This window comes from Apium graveolens, chromosome 9, assembly GCF_009905375.1.
Source record: "Apium graveolens cultivar Ventura chromosome 9, ASM990537v1, whole genome shotgun sequence".
NCBI lineage: Eukaryota > Viridiplantae > Streptophyta > Magnoliopsida > Apiales > Apiaceae > Apium > Apium graveolens.
The window spans coordinates 7715094-7734810 of record NC_133655.1 but is presented as its reverse complement, the minus strand read 5'-3'; the positions used below and the strand labels follow the sequence as shown (position 1 = coordinate 7734810).

The window sequence follows — 19717 nt, the reverse complement described above, 5'->3', positions numbered from 1 at the left end:
TAGCTTTTGGTTTTAAGGTAGTCGGCGGGTTTAAGTGTGGCTATGAGGTATAAGCATGAGCTCATATTCCCTCTTGATCAATATCATGTCCGGTTTATAAAAAAAACCTTTATACTAATACAACATATCTGTACTTAAATGTATTTTTTGGAGTAATATTCATTTCATTAAATATATAAGTATAAAATATTGACTATAAAAATAGTGTTTATTTTAATTATGAATTAATGAGTTAAGAAAGAGATACAAGTTAGATTGTTGATTCATATATCTCATAAATTTATCTAAAATATATAAATAAATTATTTATTAAAATTAAAATGACAATGAATAATTACTATTAGATAATACTGATTAAAATGTGGAAAGTACACAATGAAAGAAATAAGTGAGTTCAGAGTCTCTAACAAGGGAGTTTACTTTATTGTAAAAATTAGAGGCTGTCTGAAGATTTATTCACTATGTATCAAATAAAATTTTTTGAAGTAGTAGTTTTTTACATTTAATCTTTTAACATGTGCATGATTGCTGATTAATGAAATTTAATGTCATTTTTATCATATCTAAATTAATTTATTATGTTACCTTTTTAGAAACCAAAACACTTACTTGAAACTTAAAATTATTAGATTTGTTACTGACATTATAATTTTAAATTTCAGATAATTTAAAAGATGGGCAGATTTACAAAAGAGGTATTACATGCATGTTTTGCTTTCTAAAGTAAAATTTTATCTTATATCTTTTAAAGATGGAAAATATATCTGTTAAGAAATACGGCATTTTGTCAATTTTATTAAATAATTTGAGATAAATGAATAAATAATAAAATACCATTTTATGAAAATATCTACTTTCGAATACTTATTCATGACGATACTTCCTTACTTCTCAACATTCCTAAATTTAATTTAGGAATGAATACATGATTTTAAATTTTTAAGAATAATTTAGGAATGAACCAATAAATAAATTTTTATTGTTTCACTAAACAATTTAAAAATAATTTAATTTAATTACGTAATAAATCAAATGAGATATGTTGAAACTATTTGAATTTTACATAATTATTAGAAATAAATTTAAAATTATTAGAAAATATTGATTAACAATTTTGTAATAAAAATATATTACATAATTTAAGAAAATTTAAAAAATAAGCCTTTGGCATTTTTTATAAGCAAAACTCTGACATTTTTTAGAATTAAATGAAAACTATATGAGCTGTGGACGAATTTAAGTGTTTGCGGAAAACCAAAATCCTTTCTATGAATCAATAATTTTTTTTTATTGTATCAGTAAATAATATAAAACTAATTTAATTTAATTACGTAAAAAATCAAATGAAATATGTTGAAATATTTGAATTTTGCATAATTCTTTGAATAATTTTAAGTTATATGAGTTGTGGACGGAATGTTTTGTTAGCGGAGAAAAAAATAGTGATTACTCATTTTATAATTATAATATATTACATCATTTTTGAATATAATACATAAATTTTTACAACTTTAAAAGTTAAGACTTTAGCATTTTTTTAAGTAAGACTTTTGCATTTTTCATAATATAGTTAAAATTATATAAGTTATGGACGAATTTTTGTGTTAGCGGACAAAAAAAATATTTACTTGGTTTTTTTAAAAAGTATTTAATTTAAAAAAATATATACTCAGTTTCGTTGTACAAATTATTAAAATATTGACTACCAAAAACGTAAAAGAGAAATGTTAAAATATGAGTTAAGAGACTTTTAATTGGTTAAAATGTGAGAGAAAGAAAACTAAAATAAAATATTGAGATTTAACGTTAAACTATAATATCAATTTTTATATTTCAAAATAAACGAAACCTAAATAACTGTAATAAATAAATTAAATAATACTAGAAGATAATCGTTTATGTTATAAAAATTATAAATTTCGAGAAAAAACTTCAAAATTGAAGAAATTTGGAAGGCCCGTAACGCGGACAAAAAGTCCCTAGTGATATTCAAATGACAAATGCGTATCCAAAACGGTATTTTCAGCCATCCACTTCCAGAATGGATATTTTCAGCCATTTGCACCAAAAAATTGTTATTTTTAACATTCTTTAGCTATAATTATTCAAAACGTTTCTGAAAACGTCTCCAAATATTGAACCGGGTCATCATTCATTCATAATTTTATGAACCAGCATTCCTGCACCCCTTCTCATTTCTCAAGTCCTGACATATAATTTCTCACCTCCTCCCTGATCATCTCCTTCATCACAATAACAACGTCTTCACTTAACCTAACAGCTTGCTTTCCGTTCTTTTCGACTCCTTTTTCCTTTATATCATACAAAATTCCCGTTCCAGGCAAAGACAATGACAAAGCAGTTGGAGGTTCCATCACAGGCGGAGACAGAGATGTTTTCACAGTATTTGAGTTACCCGAATCACTAATTTCCGATCCATTCTGATCATTCTCAATACTCTTACGCACACCAGACACTGTCTTTGTCGAATCATTTCCCTCCAATTTTCTTCTAATGACTTGGCCATCACGCTCCTCGCTTTCGCCACTGCCAACATACTTACGCTTAAGAGTTGAGTTCCAGTAATTCTTCACAGCATTATCAGTTCGACCATTCAGAAGCCTAGCAATTGTAGCCCATTTGTTACCAAACTGCGCGTGCTCCTTGAAAATAATACTGTTTTCTTCAGGCGTAAATGCGCGGTGTTTCACCTCGGGCGAGAGCTGATTGTACCAACGTAACCTACATGATTTTCCTGATCGCCCTGGAATGGAGTTGTCCGATCACGGTCCAGTTCCTCGCTCCCTGCTCCTCTACTAGCTTTGATAAATGCTCGTCTTCCTCTGCGCTCCAGGGCCCCTTTGTTCGGATCCATTGAGCGAGATAAGTGAGTACGTCTTTTGCCAAGTGTTAAAATGAGGAAGAGAGGGGTTTATATAGACAGGGGATTAGGGTAACTAATTAAAACGGTTCAACAAAATAGACGTTTCACTTTTGTAATCGACTCTTTGTTTTACTACTGCTATTTTAATCCCTGGTTTTTTTAAATATTGAAATCTAAATGTATATGAACAGATGGTAGAAATTCCCTGACAAGTCTTTGGGAGTCTTGATTCTTGAGTGATTTAAAAAATGTTCGGTTCTTAAATTTTTAAAATTAGCTAAATTTTGCACATTACTAATCCGGGCTTTTAAACCCCTCTATTCCTGTATGTCAGAGATTAGCCATACCGGTTTTAAAGCTCTAAATTAATTTGAATGTTTGAAACAACTCTCGTGGCTCAATGTAGACTTTTATCAGAACTTTTTTAAAATTAGAGGTTTTATCCGAATTTTTTACCATTCGAGCCGGCCCGAAATTTTAAGAAAGTTCCAAATTAGTGGATGCTGCCAAAGGGAGTGGCGATGCCATACGCAAAAATGAAGAGACTCATAGAATGGGAGAGGCAAATAGAGCTTTTACACATTTTCGTTAATCCATGATATCATGAACATGAACAGGATCTATACTTCTCGATCGGAAAAGAATCAAGAGAAAAAGAAAGAATCGGAATTATATATTTCTCGAAACAAACGAAAAGGAAACGAAAGATGAAACATTTTTTTAAAAAATCAGACTTGTCAAATTCTTTTCGAATTAGATCAGACTGAATTTTTTATACATATCTGATAGCAATATCCAAGCCTGACTATTGCTATAAGCTATAACCAAAATTTTATTACTTACAATGTTGAAGGCACCCATTTAATTGTATCCCAACCTCAGTTTATAACAATATTGCAATATTGCAAAGAGTGTAAACAAGGGGAAGGTTACCTTTATATAATTGTGACAATGACTCTTCTTATATTTTACATTCAAGTTAATATAAATAGTCCAAAAGTTTGGTCTCCTCAAAGTAGTGAACAGGTACTTTGTCTCCTCAAAGTAGTGCACATGTACTTGGTCTCCTCATTACTTCAGAATTCAAGTCTTTAGTTTATGAAGATTTTGTTCACTTCAATCCAATGCCATAAGATTTATTCTGATTACTGTCTAATCCATGTCATTATGCTCGCAACTTGTTCCTTAGGCTACACTCCATAATTTAAGATGCATACAATTGCTACGGATGATCATTATCTTAATCTAGAATACATTCAACTATTACCGGAAAATATGAACCAAAACAAGATGTAACTAAGGACAAACAATATTTTAATTGCCAACCTATGGTTAAAAAATTGTAATCATCAAGAACATTAGAGAAAAACAATTGTTTAGATTAAGGAATAGCTAAATATTTAATATACTAAAAAACCGATAGGCATAGTCATCTATTGCTATAAAAAGAAAAATATTAAACAATGCATTTTCTTTTACATGACCTTGCGCTCATGAGCAAACGGGCGCCTTGCCAACAAGCCAATTATGCAGAAATTAACAGTCTAACATAATTGTACAAGGCTACAGCGATATGAAGCACATAACACACGTATTACCTAAGAACAGAGTCGATAAGTTAGTGCTAGCCTGCTAGACACAAAAGTGCATTTTTCTTCTTCCCCTTTTAACCTGAATTCGATTAAATAATCAAGCTTATACTCGTGTACCACTGTTGAAAGTTTGAACACTGTACTCCAAACAAGGTCAGGGAACTGGGAAGCATATACCTGTTCTCACATAGTAGAATTTTGTTCAGCTGATTTTTATGCTACCCTGGCAACAGGAACGCTTTTCGAAGGTGGCAGCGTCACTGTGCGCAACAGTTCCAAGGAACAAACAAGCCCCAAAAAATGAGAGAGGATGGTATTTGCAGATGCCTGTTTTTACAAAGCATGAATTATCATATACTATATATATGGACTGGGAGAGCAGCCTATAGGAAGCAATGCAAAGATGGATTGTCCTACACAGAGTATTTGGAAACCGACAATTTATGCATATTAAGTATTAAGAGTCTAACTTTTATACTGTTTATTGTTGATTGTGTACCATGTAGTTTAAACTTACACCATTCCCTCGAGCATGACATGGCTAGCTAAAATGTACAGTCATATAAAGAGTAAGGTTAGTATATAATTTAAGGGGGTGATGATGATGTGGATAGCTAAAATATACAGCTAGCTATTTGCACTTAATGGATTTGACTAGTCGAATGTCCAATTGGCTAGCTATTTGCATTTTTTGTTCATTTTTTCTCTTTTCTAGTCCCCTCCATCCTCTTCTATTTCACATAAAAGAAAAATGAAATAGATATTCAGACATTTAGCATGGCTAGAGGAAAACATAAATTTGACCATCTAAGTCTTGCTTAGCTAAAATTGGTTTTTAAGTCAAACCCTTGGCGATGTTATAATTTTTCTACTCTTTACACCTTATGTGATAATTGTTTATCCTAATGGCTGATACTAATACTATTCTTATACTCCTTTTGTGCCCTTCTCACAGTCCCTCAACTTTTTGCACACCTTTTGATGCATAAATGTACTTCAATTTGAAAAAAATTGTTAATTTTAAATTAATCTCCTAAACTTCAATGCAAATCAATAACGACAACAAGAAATTAAATATTTTAAAACAGTTGCAAATAAGTGAAGCAAAAAGGGGGCTGAGGAAGTATTTCATATCTAGTAAATCTTTACCTTATGCAATCTAATATGTTATGCAGTATTTTGGATGCATGATATAATTTTAACTTCTATAAAATCTTGTTGAATAGCTATTTGATATGCCAATTTAATCTATACTCTTTTTTAATAAGGGAAACACCCTTTTAGTGGAACACAATAATATCAAAGTACCAAAAAGTACCAAATTACCAATTTTGGGTTTCGCTCGAACTCGGGTTCGATTCCTTACAACTACATAATTATAGAATATTTATTTATTTAGTTTAGCTCTTTGGTTTCCCGGTTTGATTCCCTATAACTACATATTTAAATATTAATTTATATAGACTTTTTAATAATTTCAGGCTGAAATCTCTGCAACTATATATTAAGCAATATTATTAAATATATTTATTCTCATTCATTCATTAAATTTAATTTTTTAAATATTAATATTTTAATCTCAGTTCGTGCTTTACACAAGTAATCTGGTAGTAAATATTAATAAGGAATATACATTCAAAGTATTTAACATTTTAATTTTGGCCCATGCTTCGCACCGGGTATCAACTAGTATTATATAGATATTCTTAGGAGTTCAAATTCAAACTTAATATTTTAATGGACCTCACCTCGAAAGAAACAATACAGCTTTGAAGTATGTAAAATTTCCTTCTAGTAAAAGAATATTCAGAGTTCAGATGCAAGTTTAGTAGGATTAAACTGAAAGGTTTGGAGAATATTTAAAAAGTACCTGAACCAATAACACATCCAATGCCAGAACAGGACTGCTCCCAGGTGAGATACCTTGGTAAAATGGATTGCTTGATGTCGTCAGAGACTTAGCCATCAACCACCCTACCGTGGCTTGCATGCCAAGAATAGCAGCACCCATTCCCAGAAGGTTCACAACAATGCCATTTTTCAAGCTTTGTACAACATCATAACGGGGAGGAGCCTGAAATAACAACATTTAGTTTCCAGCAGAAAATTAGACAAATTCAATTAAGAAAAACACATTAGCAATTATTTGATACTTGCGGCCACAGAGAAGATTCCTGTAGACAGCCAAATCATCTGGTTAAGATCACAGCAAATAAGAGCACAAAGCAGCAAAGCACCCACTTAAATAATTGAGACTGCAAATAATATCTAGTTTGATGGTCAATATGACAATCTAACACAACAAAGTATTTTTCATTTCCCCACCCCCACCCCCACCCCCACCCAAAACACACACATACACACACATACACATTATGCTATGTATTTACTCTTGTGTAGAATGAACACTCCTCTATCTCTTTTAGAGTGATAAGTTATTAGTACTTCTTTTATGTTTTGTGGTAGTGTGCTCCTGTACTACTATAAAAATTTGACTGATTTTAGATGAAATAAAGGATAAAGATAATCCAAGATGATCCAGATCATGCTTTAGCTAAATGAAAGCACATGAGCAACATGACCAAACGTGTGTCCTAGTTTGTATATCCTCTTTCATCAGTTATCTACGACAACTGCGATGGTGTCAAAACAAAACAAAAGAACAAGTGCAAGTGCTTGGATACAATATCTCACAGGTATATATTTATCTAATTTTCTATATATGCAAATTGGATTTTAAACAAAAAAATTTGCAAGAAGGCATGAGTTGTAGGTAAGGTATAAAATCGTACAAGACTCTACTTAAGATGAAAATTTAGATATACTCCTAAACCAATAAGAAGTTTATTTCACAATGAACCTCCTCTTGATTCTAATTTAACCATTATCAAACATGGATAGCATAGATTCCAGCAGAGCCGAAAGCACTCGACAACTCGAACACCGCGTAGACTTATTATGATAAAGGAACTTAGAGCAATCTCAACATTATTCTTGTAAAAGAGTTCGGAGTGAGCAATTTTCTTTTAAATTAGAGGAAGATGATAAAGAGTAACATTTTCATGGAATTCTCAGAAAAGGATGATCAGCTAATAGACGGCCTATTTTGATACTGTATTTCTTGAAGATTCAAACTTCATCATTGAAGTCTTTTTGAGTTTTGAATTTTTTTGATTAACATCAAAAAGAAGTATTAAAATTTAAACTATAAATGGTAAATAACTAATTTTGAACATTATATTGTAATGGTATCTCAAATATACTAGAAAAGAAATTAAGACATACAAATGAGAAACAACTTACAGCTATTAGGAATTACCAACTTACAAACAAGTAAAAAGATAAACAACATATGTGAGATCTTCTGATAAATGATTAAAGAAATATAAAATACAAAAATCACCTTGGAAGGACTATTGGCAGTTTTCTGTAGCTTATCAGAAAGACGAATATAGCCATATGACCAAAACACTGAAATGAAAGCAGCTGCAATACCACCAGCAGTTGCATAAAACGTAACTGGCGAAGTAATCTTCCCCGTAACAACAATCGAGAAAGAAAGTATAACAGCAGATACAATAGTACACGACAGCTGTCCCCAAAATCCCAAGTTACCCAACCTCTTGAAATACCTCGCAGTCTGTTGCAATCTCTTGGCGACCTACAACAATAGCCAAATTTTAGAATATTGAATCTCCTTAAAAGACTTTAGCTATATCATTCTCTCAATTATCCCCAACATAATGGGCCAATAATAAGCCTTCAAAATTGCATAAAAAACAAAGTAGCTCTATCACTTAACCATTAGATAAATAAACTCCGGATCTATTCAAAAAATAAAAAACGAATAAAAGAACTTTACAACCGTGCAAATTTTGCAATAGCAGCTGAATGATCACTAACATACTTAACTTCTAGATGTTGTTGAAATATATTTCATAAATGTAAAACTTAAAACTTAGTTGGCAAACATCATGCTAAAGATAAATGATCCAAATTAAGTCATCATCCTAACATTTTACATCTTTAGGAGCCCGTAACTTATAACATTGTCCTCAATGTTCCACAATACAGTCTACTTCATTTGATTTATAAATGACAAAATCGCACTTTCAAAATCAGGGCTCTTCGAGGAAACAGTCTCTTGTCTGCGTACTAGAGGTCATGTCTGCTTACACATTGCTCTTCTTCGTGTTAGGAGGAAATACACACACATGTTCACATGTTCGAGATTCAATTCTACCATTACAGAGTACAGAGACAATATATATCACGCGAAAAACCCACATCCCAACTTGTATTATTAATCAAAACAGTTATCAATAATACATCAATATATAGCAACTCAATGGTGTCCCAAACCGATATGATACTTGAGCCAATCAATACTCAAGCATCACGATACCTAAGACGACTATATCTCTTAAGTCAAAACAATAACATGACTATATATATATAGCCATCACTAACTTAGCCAACAACATATCTAATCTGATTATATTAATAATAATTTTCTACCCATACAATCATTAGCCAATCCAGTTATGATAATTATTGTCAATACATTCAATTATTACCCAATCCAATTATGTCTTGTATCACCAAACACATATCACATATGACCTAACACTCCCTCCCCACGATGCTAAAAATGCATACCAATTTCTCAACATTATAATATAGACACATAAAATTAAACCCTAAACCCAAAATTCTCACCAAAAGTTCAATTTATTTCATAATGCAATGTTCAAATAAACTAAAAAAATGCAAAAACAAATACTTAAATAATTCAAGAAACTACCTGAGCTAGTTTTGCATCTTCTGACTCATCATTCGAAGGCGGCGCATAAACAGCAGATTTGAGGGCCACCCCAGGTAATATTTTCTTGTGAATTAATGAAAATTTACATAAAGATTGATTTTTCAGAGGAAAAGATGAAAATGGGAGATGGGGGTTTATAGCAATTGGGTGGCGAAAAGATGAAATAGGGTGAGATTGTGATGAGGGTTTGGCCGGAAATGCAGTCGGAATACAAAAGGAGCGAAACTCCGGTAACAGAATAGTTTGCATAACTGTCAGAATCTTTGAGTTGAGTTGCTGATTTTGGAGATACTAAAAGAGTTCAGAGAGTGTGCTCGTACAATTTGGTGTAACTGATTAGAAAAAAATAATAAAAAAATAAAATAAAAATTGCTCAAATAAAATTTTACAGTAAATGAACACTATTTCATTTTTATATTTGATAATTGTACCTAGATGTATGTATAAGACCAGACTCAACTGATAAATCATTCTAAAATAATTTCATCTCTTCCAAAATCAACACAGTACAAATTCCGATATTTCTAATAAATTGTAATTCATGTCACAAAATCAACACCATACAAATTTGACATAATTTCATCTCTTCCAAAATTTAAGAATATTGTAAAATGCAATGAGGTTCTACTCTACAAATAGTATATCGGGTTTTATAATGTGTGGTCAAGTGCAATGAATTTGGTGCATTTTGATTGATTTTCTAATCATAAATATTGATGAACCCCGCATTTATAACAACTCCACCAATAAAATTTCACCAAACTCATGTGAGTTAGTATTTATTGTGTGCACTTGAGCACACATTAGAAAGACCAATAATATATTATGCATGTGAAATTCTGTCCAGAATAAATGAATGTAAGATGAATTAACCGAAAGAGAATCTATATGTTGTCTGAACTTCGAAGTGCAAAAAAATTAAAGAGCAAGGAGAAGCCATCTGTTGTCCGGAGATCATAAGTACAGTTTATGTTATTTGCTTTCCATACTGATTTGTTTTTGTACATCTACTAAAAAACCTCCTACTAATGAGGTTAATTGACCGATTTACATATAAGATAATTTTATGTTTCTTCTTGACGTGGTACTTGGTTAGTACCAACCCACAATTTATCATATCTTGAATGAGAGTGTGGATAAAGTTTTAAAGGAAAGATCATGTAATCTGGTTTGGTTACTCTATCTTAATAGAGAGAGTTTCACATGGTGGGGAGTTGAAATTTACTAGACCTTAACGAAAAAGTATTAATATATATTAAGAGTGTCACATAGACAATAAGAGTAGCCAATGTGTCAACAAAGTCATCATAGCGTCATAAACTCCAAATAGGTTTTAGCCAAACACTATCTTACACTTAGTAACTGATTTTGTTATTTCCTGATCTACCTTTAGCATCATACTACAAATATACTCTCTCTGTACTGTACTCACTGAAACTTCTAAGAAAATAAACAATGATATTTCTAAGTCATCTTTACATTACATACATGTTTGTATACATTTCTTCAATTGATTGATTCTACATAAATCTATATGGTATCAAAGTTTAGATCTATGAAAGATTGTTCGTTTCCGCATCGATGTATTGAAGATGAATTGATGATTTACTTTTCCAGTTTCGTTTCTTCGTGATCTTCTTGCTTCGTCATTGTGTTTTTAACACGAATCAAGTAAGATCTCTTGTTCGTTCCAATCGATTAGGAGTTGAAAGTTCGTAATCACGGTTTTTTGTTGTTTTCTTCACTAAAATTGTTGTGAATTGATGTAAATCTTTGTGAATTTTATGATTTCGCCTTCAGTTCTTGATAGTTTGATTGTTTCTCTTTGTTCTGGTGTTAATTGTGTGGTTGATCTACGTTGTTAAGTTTAACTTAGAAGTTTTTCTTTTGCTTCAAGTTCTCGTTGAATTAGTATTGAAAATATGAGGAAAACTAGTTATGCTAATGCTGTTCGCCATAATGAATCACTTACTGGTGAGAATTCTGGCGGAGGATTTGACGATAATGAAGATGTTTTGGCACCAAAATCTGGTGAAAATGATAACAACAGTGTTGTGCAATCTAATATGCATCCGCTGTACTTACAGAATATAGATCATCCATGATTAGTTTTAATCTCTAAGAAACTTACAGGAACTGAACCCTATGGTCCATGGAAGAGGTCTTTAAATATAGCTTTATCTACAAAGAATAAGCTATGAATGATAAGTGATACATATCCTAAACCAGAGGATAACTCACCACTAAGGGCTCAATGGGAGAGAGTTAATGATATGGTTATAAGTTGGATTTTAAATACCGTGTCTGAAGAAATTAGTAACGGCATGGATTTCGTTAATACTGTACAAGAGGTTTGGGAGGAGCTTCTTGATCAGTTTTCTGGCATTGATGGACACAAGGTATATCACATCTTACGAGACTTACATGCTCTTGAGCAAGGTGATAAATCCGTTGAGTTTTATTATCACAAGATGAAGAATCCATGGGATGAATATTCTGCTCTTGAGCCTGCCATTACTTGTAAATGTAACTGTAAATGTGATGCTCATAAGCTCTTAGAAGACAAGGAGCAAAGGAAAAGATTGCTGCAATTTTTGATGGGTTTAAATGATAGTTTTTCTGCTGCTAGGGGTCAAATATTGATGATGAATCCTTTGCCTACAATTGCTCAAGCATTTTCCCTCATTAAGCAAGAAGAGGAAATAGAGACAAGGCCATATTCTATCTAATTCTTTCCTTGGAAATGTCAAGACGGTTGGTCCGAGTGTTAAACCTAGTATTTCTTCCGGTACTTACTCTAGTGTCTCAGCCTCTGGTGGTGATTCTGTTAAGAAACAGTTTTTGAGATGCGTTTATTGCCACAAGGATGGACACACTAAAGAGACCTGTTTTAAACTCATAGGTTATCCCCCCTTCAAGCAGAAGAGGGAGGGGTAAGACACCATTTCTTGGAAATTCTTCTTCAGGCTTCAGAACTCATCCACAACCTACTGTACAGGCTTCTTGTGTTACTTTGTCCAATTCTATTAGAATTGATCAAGGAACAACTGCTGGTTCTTATGGTAATTCTCAAATATCTTTGGAACAACTTTAACAGCAAATGACAAAGATTTCTCAAATGGTTTCTTCACTGTCAAATAATAATCCTACTTGTTCCACACCAGAGGATCATATCTCTAATCTAGCAGGTTTGGCTTACTTCATGATGTTTTTTGTTTCTGCACATGCTTCCAGCCTGTGGATTTTAGATAGTGGAGCCTCAAATCATATGTGTTGTAACCAAAATCTTATGACCAATTTACACACAATTTCTTCACCTTTTCATATTTCTTTACCCAATAATCAAACCATACTGGTACATCAATTAGGTTCATTTGTGCTAAGTCCTAGCATTACCTTGTCAGATGTATTGTTGGTTCCCTCTTTTCACTGTAATTTTCTTTCCATTAGCAAACTTACATACAATTCTAACATTACAGTTTCCTTTACTTCATCTCAATATCTTTTCCAGGTTCAGGAACAGCTGCAACCTTTGGCAACTGGTGTTGAATATGAAGGACTCTATTATTTTCCTCATGCTCCTGTTCCTCCAGCTATATCTCTTAGTACTACTATTTGTAATCCTGTTCAGACTAGTCAAGATATTTCAATATTATGGCATCTAAGATTAGGACATGCCTCAAACAATGTACTGAATCATATTTCTTCTATTCCGACAGTTACTTCCTGTACTGTTGATTGTCCAGTTTATCCTTCTTCCAAACAAACCATGATTGCTTTTCCTCTACATAGTTTTTCTCATGCTAGTAATATTTTTGATCTTTTACATATGGATGTGTGGGGTCCATATCAAGTAGAAATGTCTCATGGTTGTAGATATTTCTTAACCATAGTAGATAACTGTTCAAGGGCTACTTGGACTTTTCTTATGACCAGTAAACAAGAGGTTTTTCAGAAGTTCACAGCCTTTGTTGCTTATGTTTCAAATCATTTTCATACAACCATTAAAACTGTACGGACATATAATGGTAGTGAGTTTGTCAATCAGCAACTCAGTCATTTTCTTTCTGGTCTTGGTATCTTACATCAAACTTCATGCACGTATACCCCTCAACAAAATGCCAGAGTTGAGCGAAAGCATAAACACCTACTTGAAGTAGCCAAGTATTTCTATTTTCAGTCTGGTCTTCCTTATAAATATTGGGGAGATTGCTTCCTTGCAGCTACTTATGTCATAAACTTGTTACCCACTCCTGTTCTTCATCATAAATGTCCTTATGAGATTTTATACAACACTAAACCTGATTACAGTTTACTTAAATATTTTGGTTGCCTATGCTATGCTTCTATCCACCCAACAAAATTTTTTGACTCTCGAGCTATTCAATGTATTTTCATAGGGTATCCTTTTAATCAGAAAGGTTACAAGTTATTGAGACTAGGTAATCATACTTTTCTGGTTAGTAGACATGTCAAATTCTTAGAACACATTTTCCCTTGTCATACCACTTCTTCACCTGATCCTAAGATCACTAATGTGACTCCTGGTAATTCTTATAGTTTCTTAAATTGGTTACACCAATCTTCTACTTCTGCATCACCACCCCTATCTGATACTTCTATTATCTCCATTCCTGATACTTCCACCGATGTGTCACCATCTTGCATTAATACATCAACTCCTGTGTCATCATCTTCTGTTGATACTAATCTCAATACTCTTGATATTCCTGATATTCAAGTATCTGTCAGAAAGTCCCCCAGGAAAAAAGTCTTCCTACTTGGGGGCAAGACTATCACGTTCCTTCTAAAGGTTTTGCTAATTTTGAATTAATAGATTATAGTTCTTATGATTCTAGTGATCAAGTGCTTTATGCCAATAATGTAAATTCTGTTGAACCTACATATTATTACCAAGCTGTTAAAAATCCTCTTTGGGTCCAAGCCATGGAAAAGGAATTAGTTGCCCTCGAGTCTAATAACACTTGGACTTTAACTACTCTTCCACCAGGCAAGAAATGTGTTGGCTGCAAATGGATTTTCAAAATTAAATATTTACCTAATGGAGATATTAATATGTTTAAAGCTCATTTAGTGGCTAAGGGTTATACCCAATCTGCTGGAGTTGATTATCATGAAACATTTGCTCCAGTCTTTAAGCTTGTTACTGTTAGAAGTTTACTTGCTGTGGCTGCTGCCAAGAACTAGTTTGTTGAACAATTGGACGTTAACAATGCCTTTTTACATGGCGATTTAACAGAAGATGTTTATATGCATATTCCATTAGGATACAAGGGCTTATCTTCCTCTAATCTGGTATGTAAATTAAATAAGTCTATTTACGGGCGTAAACAAGCCTCTCGTGAATGATTTACTAAGCTGCTCCTTCTCTATTAACTGCTGGTTATTAACATTCTCTTTTAGATCATTCTTTGTTTATAATCAGTGTTGGTTCCATTTTTGTTGTTGTGGTTGTATATGTGGATGATATCCTCATTGTTGGAAATGACATGTCCACAATTCAAGTCCTCAAAGATCTTCTGCATAATCAGTTCACCATCAAGGACCTTGGTCCTGTGAAGTACTATTTGGGTCTTAAGTTTTAAAGAAATAATCATGGAATTTTTTTGAGCCAACATAAATTCATTACGGATTTGATTGCTACTGCCAACATGTCCCATGTTTCTCCTTTATCAGTTCCTATTGATCCCGACCTCAAACTTTATGACAGTGATAAATCTGGTTCTCTTTTAGATGATGCTACTAAATACGGAACTTTTATAGGCAAGCTTTTATATCTTACTACCTCCCGTCCATATATTATTTTTGCTGTTCAGTTATAAGCAAATTCTTACATGCTCCTCGTGTTAAGTACATGGAAGCTGTTCACAGGGTTCTACGTTATCTGAAATTGACCATTGCTCATGGTTTATTTTTTCCTTCAAATAATTCTTTGGTTCTTCATGGATTTTCTGATAGTGATTGGGGGGCTTGTCCTCTTGATAGAAGATCAGTTGATGGTTATGCTTTTACTCTAGGTCCTGTCGTTATTTCTTGGCGATCTAAGAAACAGGCACTCACTTCACGTAGTTCTGCTGAGGCTGAGTATAGAGCCCTTGCAGATTCTTCTTGTGAAGTTATCTGGCTTCATCAACTTCTTGCTGAGCTCACTGTTTCTTCCACTGGACCAGTACCATTACATTACGATAATAAGTCAGCTCTTGATCTGGTTGCTAATCCTGTTTATCATGCTCGAACCAAGCATATTGAGCTTGACTGCCATTATATTCGAGAGAAGATTCGCCTTGGTCTAGTTCAGGTTCTTCCCATTGCTTCCAAGCTGAATCCAGCCGATATTATCACCAAAGGTTTGGGTAAGGTTCCTCATTGGAACTGCTGCTCCAAATTGGGACTTTTTTATTCTGGTGTGTCTCCAATTTGTGGGAGGGCTAATGCTACTAAAGCCATGTCAGCCAAAAGGGGGACTATTACGAGTGTCACAAAGATAGCAAGAATAGCCAACGAGTCAACAACGTCATCACTGCGTCATAAACTCCAAATAACTTTTAGCCAAACACTACCTTACACTTGTAACTGATTCTGTTATTTCCTGATCTACCTTTAGCATCATACTTTAAATATGCTCTCTCTGTACTCACTGAAACTTCTAAGAAAATAAACAATGATATTTCTAAGTCTTCTTTACATTATATACATGTTTGTATACATTTCTTCAATTGATTGATTCTACACAAATCTATAATATGGCAAATGCAGCACCTGGCCTGACCTAGTTAACTTCGACATAAGCATGATCCTCAATGAATAGATTCAAGATTTGAGCTCAGATGATCCCTCTGATGATATTTACTGACGGTACTTGTATTATTTTGATTGCTCCTGGAGGAAGGTGTTAGCAGTCTAAGAGCAACTCCAATGGTTGGCACCCCTCGAAGGGTGTCAACTTCGCCACATAATCAAAAATATTATATTTTAAATTTTCTTTCTTCCATATAATTTTTAGCACCATTTTTTCAAAAATATTTCATTGATTGACACTCCAAGATGTCAATTTCATTAATTCAATAAAAAAAATGCTTAATAGAAATTTATTAGGGAAATGATATTTATGCACCATTAAGACCACATTGGGACCACAAATGAAATTGGCACCCTACTTTACGGGATGCCAACTTTTGGCACTTATTTGGCACCCAATAACATACCTCAATTTCAATGGAGTGCTGAAAAGGGTGTTAAGTCACATCATACCACGTGGCGTTGACACCCCTCTTGGCACCCTCCATTGGAGCTGCTATAAGGTGTAGTTTAAGCATCCTAAACTTCTGTTTGTTTAGTGTTTGCGTTAGTTCGGGCCAGTTGTCCAATGAGTCCTGTGACAGTTCAGGCGTTTGCCAGTACTTGGTCTCTGTTACGTTTACGTCTTTGCTCCTTCAGGACTTGCTTGCCATTCTTCTACTTAGTAGAAGATTAAACTAATGAATAATCTGCTTGCCAGAATAAAAAATATGGTTGATTAAATTTTAGGAATAATAGTTAGGAAATTTGTCTTTAAACTGTGATAACAAGACCAAATTTTTGGTTTATCTTCGATTAAAGCCGGTAAACAATATATTTTTAGTAATAAATCGGCTACCATCACTGTTATACCTATTATAAGCCTGTAAACAATACATTTTTAGTAATAAAACGGCTAGCATCACTGTCATACCTATCATGTATACTCTCTTGGTCCTAAAATACAAGTGCCTTTCATTTTTACGCGTATTTTAAGGTGAATAAGAATGATTGCTCTGTTAATTATTTTTAAAATTTTCTTTTTTTAAATAAAAATATACATAGTAAATTTTAAATCAAGATTTTTTTAAGAAAAAAGTATGCGGGTTTATAAATTTTATACACCTTAAATTACTCGTAAAAAGTCAAAGAGACTTGTAATTTGGGACGGAGGAGTACAAAGAATATAAAAATGTTGTCTTGATGCTTCAATGGCTGAATTCTTAAATCTTACTTGCGAAAATGATACTACATGTGATATTTGTTTGTTCTTACCTATTTGTTTGGCTAGCCTGTCGTATTTCTTTGTTTAGCCAAGTGACGTTGGAAACAATGTTTTCTACATACAAAGTCACGCTGACAATATAGATTTGTGTGTTTGTGGTCCGTTTGCTGATGCAGGCTCTTATGTCATTACAACTAACATATTCAAAGCTCTACCTCAGTTGATGTATATATCCATGTTTGATGCTTATCATTCACAGATTTATGATTGCCAGCTTCATATATAGTCCCTTTCGATTAGGCCATTGTTGTCCGAAACACAAATATTAATATCGAATTTATTATCGAACTTCAGTTTTGTACTGATGGGTTCACAGTCACAGCAGGTTCACTTTGTTATGATCCCCTTACTGTGTCCAGGACACCTTATTCCAATGATAGACATGGCGAAACTGCTGGCACAACGCGATGTCATTGTCACAATAGTCACCACGCCTCGTAATTCAGTCCGTTTTGGTGCAGCCTTAAATCGGGCTATTTTATCCGGGCTACCTATTCGCCTTCTTGAAGTCCGATTCCCATCTGCGGAAGCTGGTTTGCCCGAGGGATGTGAAAGCGTTGATGAACTGCCGTCGTATAGCTTGAATGTGAACTTTTTCTCTGCTACAAATATGTTACAGGAGCCTGTGGAAAAAATTCTTGGAGAGGTAATACCTCGTCCAAGCTGCATATTGTCTGATAAGCACGTGTTCTGGACAGCGAAAACTGCAGAAATGTTTCAGATTCCGTGGATTATTTTTGATGGAATGAGTTGTTTCACACAGTTATGCACAGAAATGCTGTCAACTTCAAAAGTGTACGAGAGTGTTTCCGACTCAGAGTCGTTTATTGTTCCCGGTTTACCTGATCCTATTGAATTTACCAAACCCCAGTTGCCTGGTCTATTCAATCCTGGTTCTGTTCCCAATCGTGTGAACGTTATTCGCCAACAAATAAGAGCAACTGAAGTAGGAGCATATGGGGTTGTAATTAACAGCTTTGAGGAGTTGGAAAAAAGTTATTTTGAGGAGTTTAAGAAGTTAAAAAGAGGCAAAGTTTGGTGTGTTGGCCCTTTATCTTTATGCAACAAAGATAGCTTAGATAAGGCCCAAAGAGGAAACAATGTCATCAATGATCAAGACAAATGTTTGAATTGGCTTGATATCCAGAAACCTGGCTCTGTTATCTATGCATGTCTCGGAAGCCTAAGTAGTCTTGCACGTGGACAGCTGATAGAGCTTGCTTTAGGCTTGGAGGCATCAAAACATCCATTCGTATGGGCAGTAAGGGCTGGAAGTAAACAAGAAGAGATAGAGAGATGGATAGTAGAAGATGGATTTGAGAAAAGAATAGAAGGGAGAGGCCTTTTGATCCGTGGTTGGGCGCCACAAGTTCTAATTTTGTCACACTTTGCAATTGGAGGATTTTTGACCCACTGTGGTTGGAATTCGACGATTGAAGGAATTTGTGCTGGAGTTCCACTAATTACATGGCCATTGTTCGCGGAGCAGTTTTTTAATGAAAAGTTATTAGTGCAAGTAGTAGAGACTGGTGTGAGTGTTGGGAGTAAGAATGCTGTTCAGTTGGGCGAGGAAGAGAAGGCTGGAGTGAATGTAAAGATAGAAGATGTTAAAAGAGCTATCAATTGCATAATGTCTGAGGGAGAAGAAGGGGAAAATAGAAGAAGAAGAGCTAGGGAGTATGGAGAGAAGGCAGCTAAGGCCATTGAAGAAGGAGGCTCTTCTCACTTAAATATGACACTGCTAGTTGATGACATTCTGAAACAAACAAATGATCATAGGCTAAGGAGCTAAGGTGCAGTCCAGGTAATTTGTGTAATAGTAATATTTCATTTGAATTTAGAAAACCAATTAATGGGTAATTTTAGGTTGTAAGACTGGTCATGGACTGCTAGGTCACTTTTGCCGCGGTGTCAGACTGTTGGTCCATCTCTTTTAAATGCTTTGCGGCTTTGTTTATGCCTAACAGTTGAACATTTCAGTTGTGTTATATTAAAACAACTAGAAAAATGTAACCTGCAAGACCATGGTCATACTGGTTTTATCCGCGGAAAACAGGAGATCAGTCACACTAGCTTGTAATAGCAATAAGTGAAGCAAACAACAACTGGTGCACCACCATGTACATCTCTCATGATCAAAGAACATATAGCAATCTCGGTATAATGTTTATAAAAGAATTTGGATGGTGCAGCTGTTTGACTTGAAGAGAGGAGATGAAGAGGAATCTTTTCATGAAATCCTCCAAAAAGATAGTCAGCAAATATACAGTTTGTTCCAATTTCGTGTTTTTTAAATATGAAACTTCAATATCTTGTTTTTGCTAATTTATGAA

General features: G+C 33.8%; 2 protein-coding genes and 1 pseudogene across 3 annotated transcripts; 1 reads left to right on the top strand and 2 right to left on the bottom strand.

The window, feature by feature from the left end:
* Window positions 1–2091: 2091 nt before the first annotated feature.
* On the bottom strand, window positions 2092–3745 carry LOC141684947 (transcription factor MYB73-like; annotated as a pseudogene).
* A 497-nt stretch (window positions 3746–4242) lies between these two features.
* On the bottom strand, window positions 4243–9646 carry LOC141682425 (protein TIC 21, chloroplastic-like). Of its 2 annotated transcripts, XM_074487118.1 has the most exons (5): window positions 9281–9646; window positions 7880–8137; window positions 6347–6550; window positions 4654–4803; window positions 4243–4555 (listed from the first exon to the last, which is right to left on the bottom strand). In XM_074487118.1, exons 1-4 carry the CDS (start codon window positions 9548–9550, stop codon window positions 4690–4692), a joined length of 846 nt encoding a protein of 281 aa, XP_074343219.1. In that variant the 5' UTR covers window positions 9551–9646; the 3' UTR covers window positions 4243–4555; window positions 4654–4689. The 2 variants fall into 2 exon arrangements, with proteins under 2 accessions (XP_074343219.1, XP_074343218.1); XM_074487117.1 differs by having other exon boundaries at window positions 4243–4803.
* A 7772-nt stretch (window positions 9647–17418) lies between these two features.
* Window positions 17419–19509, top strand: LOC141682535 (UDP-glycosyltransferase 73C6-like). Its single transcript, XM_074487223.1, has one exon. It carries the CDS (start codon window positions 17689–17691, stop codon window positions 19174–19176), a length of 1488 nt encoding a protein of 495 aa, XP_074343324.1. The 5' UTR covers window positions 17419–17688; the 3' UTR covers window positions 19177–19509.
* The last annotated feature ends 208 nt before the right edge of the window (window positions 19510–19717 follow it).

Excerpts from the sequence above, each read along its gene's own strand:
- LOC141682535 (XM_074487223.1), top strand. The coding sequence starts at position 17,689 with ATGGGTTCACAGTCACAGCAGGTTCACTTTGTTATGATCCCCTTACTG.
- LOC141682425 (XM_074487117.1), bottom strand. The coding sequence starts at position 9,550 with ATGCAAACTATTCTGTTACCGGAGTTTCGCTCCTTTTGTATTCCGACT. Across the intron at positions 6,551-7,879 it reads CTGCCAATAGTCCTTCCAAG|GCTCCTCCCCGTTATGATGT; the intron begins GTGATTTTTGTA and ends TTGTTATTTCAG. Across the intron at positions 4,804-6,346 it reads TGGATGTGTTATTGGTTCAG|GCATCTGCAAATACCATCCT; the intron begins GTACTTTTTAAA and ends TTGTAAAAACAG.